At 30.0% G+C, this 13434-nt stretch overlaps 2 protein-coding genes and 1 pseudogene across 2 annotated transcripts in view; 2 read left to right on the top strand and 1 right to left on the bottom strand.

Moving 5' to 3' along the window:
• The window catches only part of LOC106323399, a 1724-nt gene extending 699 nt beyond the window's left edge, over positions 1-1025 (bottom strand). Inside the window, exons 1-2 of the mRNA XM_013761534.1 lie at positions 501-1025; positions 11-412 (exon numbers count right to left, since the gene is read on the bottom strand). Of these exons, the coding sequence (XP_013616988.1) occupies positions 11-412; positions 501-1025 (927 nt within the window). The remainder of the gene's footprint in view (positions 1-10; positions 413-500) is intronic.
• Positions 1026-5662: 4637 nt separating this feature from the next.
• Positions 5663-7256, top strand: LOC106326351 (annotated as a pseudogene).
• Positions 7257-12552: 5296 nt separating this feature from the next.
• Positions 12553-12998, top strand: LOC106326617 (putative B3 domain-containing protein At4g12617). Its single transcript, XM_013764543.1, has one exon. The coding sequence runs from the start codon at positions 12573-12575 to the stop codon at positions 12960-12962; it is 390 nt and encodes a 129-aa protein (XP_013619997.1). The 5' UTR covers positions 12553-12572; the 3' UTR covers positions 12963-12998.
• The last annotated feature ends 436 nt before the right edge of the window (positions 12999-13434 follow it).

A 13434-nucleotide genomic window follows, 5' to 3' on the forward strand; every position in this document is an offset into this window, starting at 1 on the left:
GAGAATTTACCTGTTGTGTCACGTTAGTGGGAAAAACATTGTTGTTTTCTTCCAACTCTGACACACAGGCTCTAAGATGCATGTTTTCTTCTTCCAGTAATGACATTCGATCCTTCATGCTCTTCAGATTCTCCTCCATTACCTCAATGATCCTGTTCACTTTTTCATTTACTGAATCCTCATCAATCGGAGTAGAAGCTTGGCCAGTCTCCTTATTTGCCATCATTTGAATAAGAGCATCCAATGTTTCAAATGTGTCTACACACCTATTTTCCCAGTCATCGGCTGTAAGCTTGTACCCTTTCTTTGTTACATCTTTCAGTGTTTCCAGCTCGTCACTATATTTGTCTTCAATGGAGATATCATCTTCTGGATCATGAGGAATAGAAGGTAGTATGCAATGGACCTTCAGCTGAGAGTATTTTAAAAAAGACCAATGAGAAACATATTAAAAAGAAGAAGCCAAATAAACTGAGAAACATATACTTGGAAAAGCTTACCTTTGTATCAGCTTCAACCTGTAAAACCCTATCAAGTGATGGATTCTCTACCTCAGTGTATTTTTCACACAAGTAAGTCGGCCCAGGAACCTCAACTGTTGGTACACACTTACTGAACTTATTCCTTAGCAAAGGAATCGACTCTAGTATCCAAAGAAGGAATACTAGAGGATAACCTTGCAACTCAAATTTGGATTTATTCTCCAAATGATTCGCGACAGCGTTTTGAATTGACTTCAGGAGCACAATGTAAGCCTCTTTCCCCCATGGATATGTCATATCCTGTGCATTTTTCGCATATTCCAAAGGAAAACTCCCTCCTTTGCTCTTCCGCAATAATATGCTCTCTACCAGGATGAGCATTGCGAGGCATACTCTCTCCTCAGAAGCATCTTCTCTTGTGTTTCTGAGCTGTTCCACCACGTCACTTAACTTATGACTACGCCCCTTTAGCAATTCCCAATTAAATCTATTTGTTTCCCTTCGTGGTCCTTCTAATGCACCACTACATTTCAAGCCTGTCATCATATGAAATTCTCTTATAGAGAGATGATTCGCGAGCCGGAGACGACAGTGCCGGTGAGGGTATGAAGATTCCCGAGCCGGAGACGACACGGTTCGAAGAGTCGCGAGTGAAGAAATGAATTGTTTTTTTTTATTCTTATAACACAAGGGTAGTAGTGACATTTTGCCCTTTAATGAATGTCATTTTTGTGACTTTCATTTCCTGGTGTCATTTTTGTGACATAAACTTGAAAGGTGTTCTTTTGGACAATTGCCCAATCATTATTTATGTTTACTTTTTTAATCAATTATTATTTATATTTTAATTTGAATGTTCTTACGTATAATTTTTTGAAATTTTCTTTGTACACTTTTTTACTATAAATATGTAAATCTTAAAAATCACTCAACATTATATTTTCAATTATACAAAATTAAGAATTTTACTTCATTAATATTTAGTTATATGTGCTTTCTGTTTTTCTTAATTTTTAACTTTTTATTAACTAATATTTTTCAGATAACAACACAATATATATGAATTATCTTTTTATTTAAAATATATATTTAGATTTTGGATAATTCTAATTATTATTAATTTTAACCACTTATCTAATAATAATTTAAATTCATTTTCATTTTGTAGGTAATTTATATATTTTATACATTAAGAGTCTTTGATTTTACTTTTTAGTGGAAATCTGAATCAAATCAAATTAAAATATTTGGTTTCATATCTATCTATATAAATAAAAGAGATTTTTCTCTCTCGTCCTTGAGCCACATCACTACTGAGGGAATGGCAAATTATGCCACGTGTCAACTCAATAATAATTTACAAATCTTTTGTTTCTGTTGTTTTGTGGGACTATCGCGTTTTGCTGTTATATTATTCAAACCGAACTCAGCCGTCGCTTCCTTTCTCTTCATGTGATGCGTATTCCGTATCCGTTTTGATTGTCATGACCCAATCTGACAATTAAAGAAAAAAATTTAACAGTCAAGACCTTACGTTGTCGATCTTCCTCTGCTCACATCCAGTAGACCCCAACACTGAAAACTTAACGGAGTTGTATACCGCCTTCGTCGTCATTGAAACCTTCTCATAAAGTTTGGACATTGACTCTCTCATTCAAGCTTTCTCCCACGATGTTGATTTTAATACCCCTTTCATAACGTCCATCGCAAACCCCTAATTTCGAATGCTATAAAAAGGGATGAAGAAAACTCGAACTCTCCTTACTTCACCAGATTCAACCCTTCTTCTTCCTTACACACACAGAAAGTAACAATGGTTTCATCTCATATTTTTCTTTTTAATTTGAATTCCGGTTGTTGCTCTCTAACAGTGGTGATGTGTCTTCTGCATTTCTGGGAAGCACAAAATGTTTAAGAAAAAAGGCGAGCTGATGGGAGTTCACATGCTTCTGCTTAATGAGAAGATTTGGCTCCTCTTTTTACATTGACTATGTAGTAACAAGATTCGACAGATCTGCACTTTCTCCTTTTCCCTTTAGGCTATGAGTTTTTGAGCTATGCAGCATGGTTTAGATTTCTATTTCTTATTTGTTTTCCACTGTTTAAGAATCTCTCAAAATTCATTCCGTAAAGTCAAAAACTTTCTCCAGATTTTCAGGTAAAGTAACTTGCAAAATCTTAACTTCCTCTGTTCTCTATGTCTCTTTAATGTTTGATTGATATTTTTGCAGATGAGGCCTTGCAACAACATAATCCTACATTGAAGAGACTCTCAAGAGGCCCTTGCTGCTTAAAAAGCTTCTTGAAGAGGTCTTTGATGCTCTCAATGTTGACCTGGTTTCAACCGCTCATTCTACTCAATCCAATCATTGGCCTTTGCTCCAAAAGTTTGCAGGATATGTGACTGTTTTACATAGTTATATGTAAAGAACTTTACTCCTAATGATAAAAAGAACTCAATGAAGCTCTGCAACAAGAGGTATACAAAAACAAAGAAAGATAAAAAGAACTCAATGAACTATACTAAAACTTTGTATTTGTTGCAACAGATTCAAGATGCTTTTCTCAAGGATGAAAGCTGAAGAATTCCACCTACACCACAAGATGAAATGAGAGCGGGTATGAGCTACTTCCATGAAACAAGCTGGAAGGAAGTTCTGAAATTCTTGAGACGTGATTACACGGCTCTGAAGAACATTTGAATCAACGAGATTTTTCTTCTTGCTTGGGTGGAGACCATGATGGTTCACTCTTATTTCTTTCTTTTCTTAGATCATGAAAAGACAGAATTGTTTTAACTGTTCACATTTCTGAATCCATGAAACCCCCAAGTAAATGAAGTTACAAAAAATATATGCTTACGAGCCTGATTCGAGTTGGGGGAATCGGTTCACTAACGGTTCTGTATATAAATGGCAAATTGATAAAGTCTTTTTTTTTTAACTACTACTGGATCACAATTTTATTATTCTCTTAGTCGTACAGTTACAGTAATATATTATGGCTATAAAGTTCTTAGCAAATAACAAGGGCAAATCTCCAAAATAGCATCTTTTTAAGTTTATATCACAAAAATAGCACTCAAAAACTAAAATGACCAAAATAGCACATTTCTAAGTTTATCCTTTGAAAATTTTAATTTTTTTATTTTTCAAAATTTGAAATCTTATCCCCAAAACTTCATTTCTCAACCCTAAACCCTAAACCCTAAACCCTAAACTCTAAACCCTAAACTATAAACTATAAATCCTAAACCCTAAACCCTAAACCCTAAACTCTAAACCCTAACCCCTAAACCCTAAATCCTAAACTCCATCCTTTAACTCTAAACCCTAAGTTTGTGACTTTTGATAAAACATTAAGTGCTATTTTTGTGACTTTTGACCTTGAATGCTAGTCTGGGAACAAAAAATTGATTTAATGCTATTTTTGTCTTTTTCTCAAATAACAATGCTATTTAGACATTTTCTCAACTTCCTGTTTATGATTGTATCTTGCTTTATGTTTCATTAGCATTACAGTTCCAGGACCGATACAAGTATGTTTCACTAGTAACAATGGATTGCTGTTATTGTGTAATGGAATTATTACTAATTCACAAAACTACTTGAAAATATCACTTTTGTACATTTAACATTTCCAGGTTGATGTGTTCATGTCCAATCAAACAGAGTTCACTATGTATAGTAAAATAATAAGTAAAGATGACTGAAAATTCTCAGGAGATACTCGCATCACAGGTAACCATCTGCGAATGATTACAGATGTAGCAAATCAAACATGATCCATAAAAACAATGGAGGCAGAGCACAATGTCAAAGATACACGAGCACTGGTTTAGTAATTGCCAAATAGATCCACTCTTTATTAACATCATTACTTCTTTTTTTCCTGAAGAAATAGAGCGTTTTTTAAAATGAACTACGTGAGTTTCATAATGTAGTGAAAGAAGGGCCAAATTGAAAAAAGACAATGCTACTACAGATACGTTACTTCTACGTGAACTAATTCCTTGAAAAAAGTTTTAAGGGAAAATAAATAATTACTCCAAATGAAGACACGTTTACACAAATAGCAAGAATTTATTGTATCCACAAGTGAACTAATTCCTTGAAAAAGAAAATAAATAATTACTCCAAATGCAAGACACATTTACACAAATCTCAAGAATTTATAGACTCCATAAATAACAGACAGACGCCATGATCAGTAAAATTATCCCAAGAAAAACAAAGAACATAGAACAAGGTAAAAGATTCTCAAAAGCAGTTGTTAGTAACTTGCCAATAAAATCCAGTTGTAACCAAAGAACCTTTCTTTCGATTAAAGAGAAAGAACTTTTAATAAATGCTTTTTATTCCAATAAATCTGTAAAACAAAAAAAATTACGACAAGAATTACATAGAAAAAAATAGAGATAGATTAGAATAATTTTACCTTTAAAAATTATTATATAAATAAAAATAGTAATAAGTTGAAAATGCTTTAAATAAAACATCAATTTTATTTTATGTTTAAATTCTAATTAAATTAACTTTGTTACGACTATCGTTTTTTTATTCTACTTTTATTAAATGTATTAGTAACAACCATTTATGCTATTCTTTTTTGAACTAAATAATTCAAAACAAAATAATACATACACCATGGTCGTTAACTGCTATCAAATGGATCGGGAAAAAAATATTATTCACTTTCAACATATTCTCATTTTTATATTTTTGAACATATTTTTTTTACTAAAACCATAAAATGAATTGTAAATTCATTTAAGAATAAAACATAAAAACCCGATGCGTAGCGCAGGAATACCACTAGTATATAATATATTTCAAAAGGAAAAAGGTGTCACCGGAGGGGTTTCCACTTTCTAGGTATTTACCTATTCTATGAATCTCTTCTGATTCCAAGTACAAGTACTTGTTCGATTTCAAAAAAGTCATATTGTGAACAATAATCTGAAGCTTTTAGCTGTCGATGAGTTTGGTTTTGTTTTCTTCTCTTTAATCTTTGTGGTTTGTGCACCACGCTAGGGTTTACTTCGACCTTTTTTTCCAACCTTGTGCTGTTTCTTATGACTTATTTGTTAGTTTCATGAGACACACACATACTTTACGATTTAACATTCCTTGTTTGTATTTTCAATGTTCTTAGGTTTTTCGTGTCTGGTTTGGGGCTTCTCTCGCTTTGACAGCTAAATCATGGATATGATAAGTCAATTGCCTGAAGATCTTCTCTTGAGAATACTGTCAGAACTGCCTACTGCTAATGATGTTGTGGCCACTATGGTTTTGTCAAAACGTTGGCAGCTCTTTGGAAGTCAGTGCCAAAACTTGTGTTCGACGACGACGACGATAGCTATCAAAATATTGATACTAGAAGGTTTTCGCGCTTTGTTGACTATTTTTTGATTCTGCACGAGGCACCGATAGAAACTTTGCATTTCGAACTTACTCAAACTTTTGATGTCCTTGATATTATATTATGGATTACAATTGCTGTTCAACGCCGTGTGCGTTACCTGAAAATCAATATCGACTGTGCTTCCAGTACAACCCCTGTTATACTCCCAAGGAGTTTATACACATGCTGTGGAATGCTTGTGACTTTGAATTTAACGAGTGTGACTCTTACGGATGCTTCTACCTTGCCTTCTTTCTCAACCCTCAAAACTTTGAGGCTTTTATCTGTGAAGTACCCCGGTGATGAGTTTGTCAGGAGGCTTTTATCCAGTTGTCATGTTCTTGAAGATTTGGAAGTGGAACAATGTAACGATGACAATGTTACGATTTTCACAGTTAAGGTTCTTTCCCTCAGGACTGCATCTTTGTATAAATCATCAGATAGATGTACAGAAGATGAAGATGGATTTGTGATAGATGCTCCTTCTTTGGAGCTATTGGAACTTTATGATTATAGTGGCAGTTTTTGTATCGTTGAGAAAGATATGCCTAATATTGTAGACGCAGATGTTTTCGTTAATCATTACCCTTCTACGGAAATTCTGAGTTCTATTACTTCAGTGAAGCATCTCGATTTATGTTTATCATACTCAAAGGTATTAATTATTCCATCATCAGAAAGAGTGTTCCTGTGAGAAAACATGTTGCCATTAATATTGCATGTTTTTAATTCTGTTTTCTTATTGCAGGATGCATATTCTGATGGTAGTGTCTTCCACCGTCTTGTGCATTTAAAGATATGCACATGTGCGACAGAATGGTTGAATCTACTTATGTGTGTACTCAGAGATTCCCCTAAGTTAAGGGCCATCAAACTCCGACAGGTACTTATATTTCATCTCAAATCATTCATTTTTTCTTCATTGGTTTTTCTGTTGGTATGATCTGTAACGCACTGCATCTGTCCCGTCATTTGATACCAGTGTCATGACATACGTGATGAACAACCGCGCCCCTGCTGGAATGAACCGAAATCAGTTCCTGAATGTTTGATATCGAGTCTTGAAACTCTTAAATGGGTAAAATATGAAGGAACAGAAGAACAAAAAGAAGTAGCAGCATTCATATTAAGGAATGGAAGATGTTTGAAGAAGGTGGCTATCTCCTCGGAAACCACTGACTCCGACAAGAAACTTGAGATGCTCAAGGAGTTATCTTTGTTCTCTAGGCGTTCACCCAACTGCCATCTAGCATTCGACTGAAGCTTTACATCTTGTTGGTTCGTTTTGATCTGAATCTCATCAGATATGCTTATTACAGTTTTTGCTGTTTTTCTTTTCCCTTTCTTTTCCTAATTATTTGAGGGTTATGAATTTCTTATGTTTCCTCTTTATTCTCTGCCTAGAAGAAAAATACATAAAAGCATCATCATCCCCAGTAGTCAAGAAGAATATCTGCGTACGTGTCTTTTTTTGTGGCAATGACTGTCGGGTCCAAAGATGTTATTTAGCAATTTAACTATACACTAGACGTTGACTCGCTCGACGGCCCTGATGTTTGTAAGAATTTTAAAATTTAAATTTTTGGTCAGAATATTTTGAAATGAAAAAGATCAAACAAAAGCTAAAATGAAGATGTATGTTTTTTGGTTGTCAAACATAAACAAAATCTGATAAAGCGCTTGGAAGTTAACATAAGTTTGCACAATTTTAAAGGGCTAACATATTTTTCTAAGAACATAAATAATTAGTTACAAATTGTAACTGCAAGAATATATAATTGTACTGTTCTTTGCTGTTACACGAGGCTCCAGTTCTAGAATGTTTGCGTTTAAAACTTGATCGGGAGTCTGGTACTGCCGTAGATATTGGGGTATGGGTTAGAACAGCTGTTAAACGCTCTGTGCATGAGTTAGATATCGACATTAATACCCCTTGCATTTTGACTCCGGTCATTACTTCCATGGAGCTGGTATGCCGGAGGATGTAGGATGCTTGTGACGTTGAAACTAAGTAACATGACTCTTGTCTTCCTTGCCAGCTTCTTTCCCATCTTTTAAAAATTTGAGCCTTGTAAAGATGAAGTACCCGAGTGAGGAATTTATCAACAAGCTTTTAGCTAATTGTCCTGTTCTTGAGGACTTGGCAACTTGTTTTCTCAAGAAAGTAAAATTTTGTCATTAGTATTTTTTCATATATATCCTCTTAGAAAAATCTAAGAAAGTAAAATTTTGTTGTTAGTGTTTTTTTCAACGATTTTCCTAGTTTTAAAAATAAAGTATATAATTATTATATAAATTGTACTATTTATAATTATATCAAGGTAATAAATATATGTTTTAATACAATAAAACTAGGTGTTTCGCCCGCATGTGCGGGCATAGAGATTTTATAATTACTTATTAATACATGAATTACTAATTAAAAAATTACAATTTTAAATTATTATTTATGTTTTCATTGAAAATTCTTATCTATTAGAAATTTTTAAAATTCCTTTGTACACTATATTTATTATTAATAAATAATATATAAATCTTAGATATTCTCTTTCAATTATATAGAATTAATAATTTTACTTAATATTTAGTTACGTATTTTCTGTTTTTAAACTTTTAACCATTTTATTAAAATATATATTTTTGCATAACAACACAATATTGTTCAAAAAAAAGAAGGATAAAAACACAATATATATAGGAATTATCTTTTTATTTTAAATATATTTTTAAATTATGGATAATTTTTATTTTTATTAATTGTAAGAACTTATCTAATCAAATAAACACTAAATTCGTTTTTTATTTTATCTAATTTATTTAATTTATTCATTAAGGGTATAAACGATATTAACCGTGCTAACTTGAGAGCTTCATTGTAAAATTTTACTTTGCAAATAATAGTACACATAAGTCACCAACCGATGTTTTGCAGGAAAAATAGATTTTTCTTTTTTCTTATTGTAGAAAGAATCAAGTAACTAATATAAATATTTTACCTTAGTAATTATACTATGTAAATGATAATATACCAAAATATACTTTACTATTACACATGTTAGGCCGATTGAATAATAAAATATCTATATATATCACTAATACTGTATATGTAAAAATATTTAACTGAAACACTATAGAATATGTAAATTTTGGATTCAAAAGTTGATAATAAAATAGAAAATCTTCAATAAATGTGAATAAAATAAAAGGAAGAAAACCACAGCATTTTAAAGTCACAAACTCTTAATTACAATCACCCACGAAAATTATCTATAACCTTCCTTCCTCTCCGCCTACATCGCATTGCAAGGTTGTAACACTTTCGGTTTTTATCGGACTGGAGAATCAAAACCATCAAATTACATAGATACAAACCCATGTAATCCCCTGTATATTAATTGAGGATCTTTTAAAAAGTTATAACTTAAATTTTGTTAAAATTAAAAAAAAAAATTCATCATATGTGACACTTGTGTATGTCTTCTAAATCATATTTTAAAGAATTCTAAAGCATCTAATATAAACTATAGTTTAAAAATTATACTCTCTAGCAAAATAATATTTCGCAGGCTATAGTTGGTCACATATATCAAATCTTTATTGTTTTGCAGATTTTTCTTAAATAAAACCTACGGAATTACCTAATGTGATTAATATATATATATAGCAATTAATGATTTTAAACAATAAAAATTTGATAACAATCTGTATACTTTTTATCATTTTTGTTTATTTTTTTATTATTAAAATAAATTACATAATTACATTAATCATATAATAAAAATCTAGATTTTTTTTGTATATGTAGTATTTTAAATTTTTCAAAATGAGTATAAATTACTAAAACTGTTAAAAGTCTCACATAAACTTTTATGATCAAGGTTTAAATTTTTTCTATATTAAGATACAAAGATTTTAATTTTGAAAATGTATACTTATATATTTTCTATATTATGATTTTTAGGATGCCAACTTTTCTATATATTTCATATCGTTTCAATTAAACTATACATCAGATGAAAATGTATACTTATATTTTGATATTTACATTGAACGTATATTGAAAAATTAATATTTTAATTTTGAAATATTCATTGTTTTTTTAAATGATTATATATTATTGAAGTTATCCCACATTAAAAAAAATCGTTGGCGTAAACTTTTGTTACACAAATATGCAAATAATCATAAAATCATATGAATAGAAACTTCATTTAAGAAATATCTGTATTAAAAGTGTACTATATATATGTTAATATCATTTAAATTTAATTATATATCATATACGATAGATAAGATTGATTTTTTTATTTATTTACCCTAAAATGATTGCGAATAAACAAGAGTGATAGTTTGATTTATATGCACACGCCAATTTATTACATAATAGTAACTGATTTCTCAGTTATTTAATATATATACTTATTATTTTATTATTTCATAATATGCAGAAAAACATTAAAAAATATATATATAAAATATTTATTCTGCAAAAGGTGCAGATGTTAACCTAAGTATGTATCTCTTTAATTATTTTAAATCATAAGCATTTTCTAAATCTCATGTCAAAACAAACAAACGAAATGAGAATAAACTTCAAAATTAATATTTATATCGAACAATAACCAAAATGAAAAAAGAGAAAAATATAGAAGATATATAGGATTGACACTTGAACGTAAACTTCTCATAACCATAATTAATTTTTAAATTACTAAATCATGATATAAAACCGAGCTGACATAGTTTCATTGTAATCAAATAGACCCGAGATTTTTCGACCTAAACGTTAGGTTCTTATGCGGTAAGTGATTTTTTGACCTAAAATTTTATTAAAAATTAGATCAGCTCATCGCTAAACAAATTATGTAATTAACAAAAAGTTAGAAAAATTGTTTAAAGACCAAAATATTAATTCAATCAAGAATATAAATTTATCTTTCTGTATAGTATTTTTAAATAATTTTTATATAAATTTATCTATCCTAGTTGATTAATAAAACTTAACAGTATGATTATTTCAATCATATTTTATATCATGATTTACAAAAATCAAAACAATACGATCAAACCAGTAGCATGTATTTGGTTCAAAATCAAAACTTATCATTTATTAATTTCCTAAAATAATTGGCCTTCCACAATTTATTCCTATATTTTAGCAAATCATCATAACCCGTTTGATACCAAATCAAAAACGTTACTAGCACAAGATTTTTTTTTTGGTTTTTAATCTTGCAATTCATGCTTATAATCATGTCATTTAAAGTGTATACTAGAATTAGATCCGCATGCTCGTGCTGGTGTTTGATTTAACTTTTATATAAATTGATATTTGTTTTGTATAAATGGTAGTATATATATTTTTAACTTTTGTTTGTATTAAATCATTGTTTTAAATGGCATTTCTAAACATAATAATAGTTTATATTAAGTAATTTTATTTTTCTCTTAAATTGTCAACTATATCACACATATTTTTTTTGTCATATCTATTCCATTATTAAAACTGAAGTACAAATAGAACTAACCATATTTTCAACAGATTTATTATATCTTTTATTTCTTTATTTTCATTCATCTTGACTATTTGATTAATTACTATTTTCTAAATAATCTAACAGGATTTATTATATAATTACAAAACAGATCTTAACTATTTTAATTATTTAATTATATATTTTACATTATTTTCTCACACTTCTTAACTACTTCATTTGTTTTACGTGTTAACTATAATAATTATAAATGTTTGGATAAATAAATTTTGTATATGTTTACATAATCAATTAGGTATTGGTATTCATGTATATGTTCTGTTAAGGATCAGTTCTTTTGGGTATCGAGTTTTTTTGGGTTTTGAAATTATATTCTTCTCGGATATTATAAATGTTTGGGTGGAGTTAAAATCGGGTTTTTCTAGGTCCGAGTGGATTTGGTTCTGATGTGTAAAAATCTAAAACAAAACAAAACAAAACTTATGTATTTAAAAGTGCTATTAAACCATTTATAAAAAATAAAATTAAAAACAACACCCGGACGTCAAGTTCTAGTAAACTTTAAAGCTTCAACCCCTTTTTCATTTGATTTGATAGTGAATTGAGAAAAATCTAAGAAAACAAAATTTTGTTATTATTTTTTCAACAATTTTATTTTTCACAATAAAGTATATAATTATTACATAAATTGTAATATTTATAACTATATCAAGGTAATAAATATGTTTTAATACAATAAAATAAGTTACCAACAGATATGTCTAACAAAAAAAATGGATTTCTTTCTATATTTTCTCGGATATTGTAGAAATAATCAAGTATATAATATATAGTTTTTACCTTAGTAATTATACTATGTAAATGATAATATACCAAAATATTCTTTTTACTATTAGACATGTTAGGGACAATTGAATAAGAAAATATCCATATCATTAATATCTGTCATAATATTAACTGAAATACTATAGAACAATATAAAATTTTGGGGATTTAATAGTTGGTACTAAAATATAAATGTTCAATAAATGTGAATAAAAGAAGTGGAAGAAAATCACATCATTTTAAAGTCACAAACTCTTAATTACAATCACCCACGAAAATTATTATTATTATATATCTCCCTACACCCATAAACAAATTCTTCAATACAAACCTTACATAGAGCTTTACGAGCAAAGAACAAAGAATCATGGCCAGAACTGTGGAGTGTCGAGACAAGCCGTTTGATCCAAACAACCAATTGAACATCCTGATAACGTTGAAAGAATCAGACACAGGCTCGAGTGTTACGATAACGATGCCCAAAGAGTTGGTAGAAGCCAACTTGTTTCCTTGGTGGAGTAAATATCGTTGTGCAGCATTGTCACGACATAACGCGGTGCAGTTCGTTGATCTGTTCGATTACGATTCAAAGATCACAACAACTCATACCCTGAGAAGAGAACGTGATGGAAATTTCAAGTTTTGCGGTTGGGGTTCCATCCTCGCAAAAAGAAGTTTCAAGACTGGCGATATTATTGGGTTTTGGTGGGATAAATATCACGATAGACTCAATTTTGAACTACTCATGGTTGCTTAGTTGATGGACCGTATCTTCGCAACATCCTTTCTCGAATAATTTATTGTGTTCATTATATATACCTTCTTGTTTGTTTCTGAGTATTGAAGGTCTTGTAGTTCTTTTAGAGATATTCTTTAAGAGACCATGCATGGCTTTATAGATAATATATTATAAGAACTAAGAGCACCTCCAACCATAAAAATGATAATACTAGGTTTTTATTAATAAATTATTAGTATTTTTAATTTAAATTAGTTATGTTTTTAAAATTAAATTTATAAAGAACAACTGACCAATGATTGATAAAGAAGTGAGTTGCACTATTTTTCATTTGGTTCTTAAAAGTGTATGTTTTAGAACTTCTCTAATTTCTCTTTCTTATTATTCATTTATTTTTATTTTTTTCTGTGTTAGAGAACCCATCTAAATACCTCTAAATACCTCCAATCACTACAAGAAAACAGCGATATTCTGACGGACATTCCGACGG

The sequence above is a fragment of the Brassica oleracea genome, chromosome C2 (assembly GCF_000695525.1).
Source record: "Brassica oleracea var. oleracea cultivar TO1000 chromosome C2, BOL, whole genome shotgun sequence".
Classification (NCBI taxonomy): Eukaryota; Viridiplantae; Streptophyta; class Magnoliopsida; order Brassicales; family Brassicaceae; genus Brassica; species Brassica oleracea.

Excerpts from the sequence above, each read along its gene's own strand:
- LOC106326617 (XM_013764543.1), top strand. The coding sequence starts at position 12,573 with ATGGCCAGAACTGTGGAGTGTCGAGACAAGCCGTTTGATCCAAACAAC.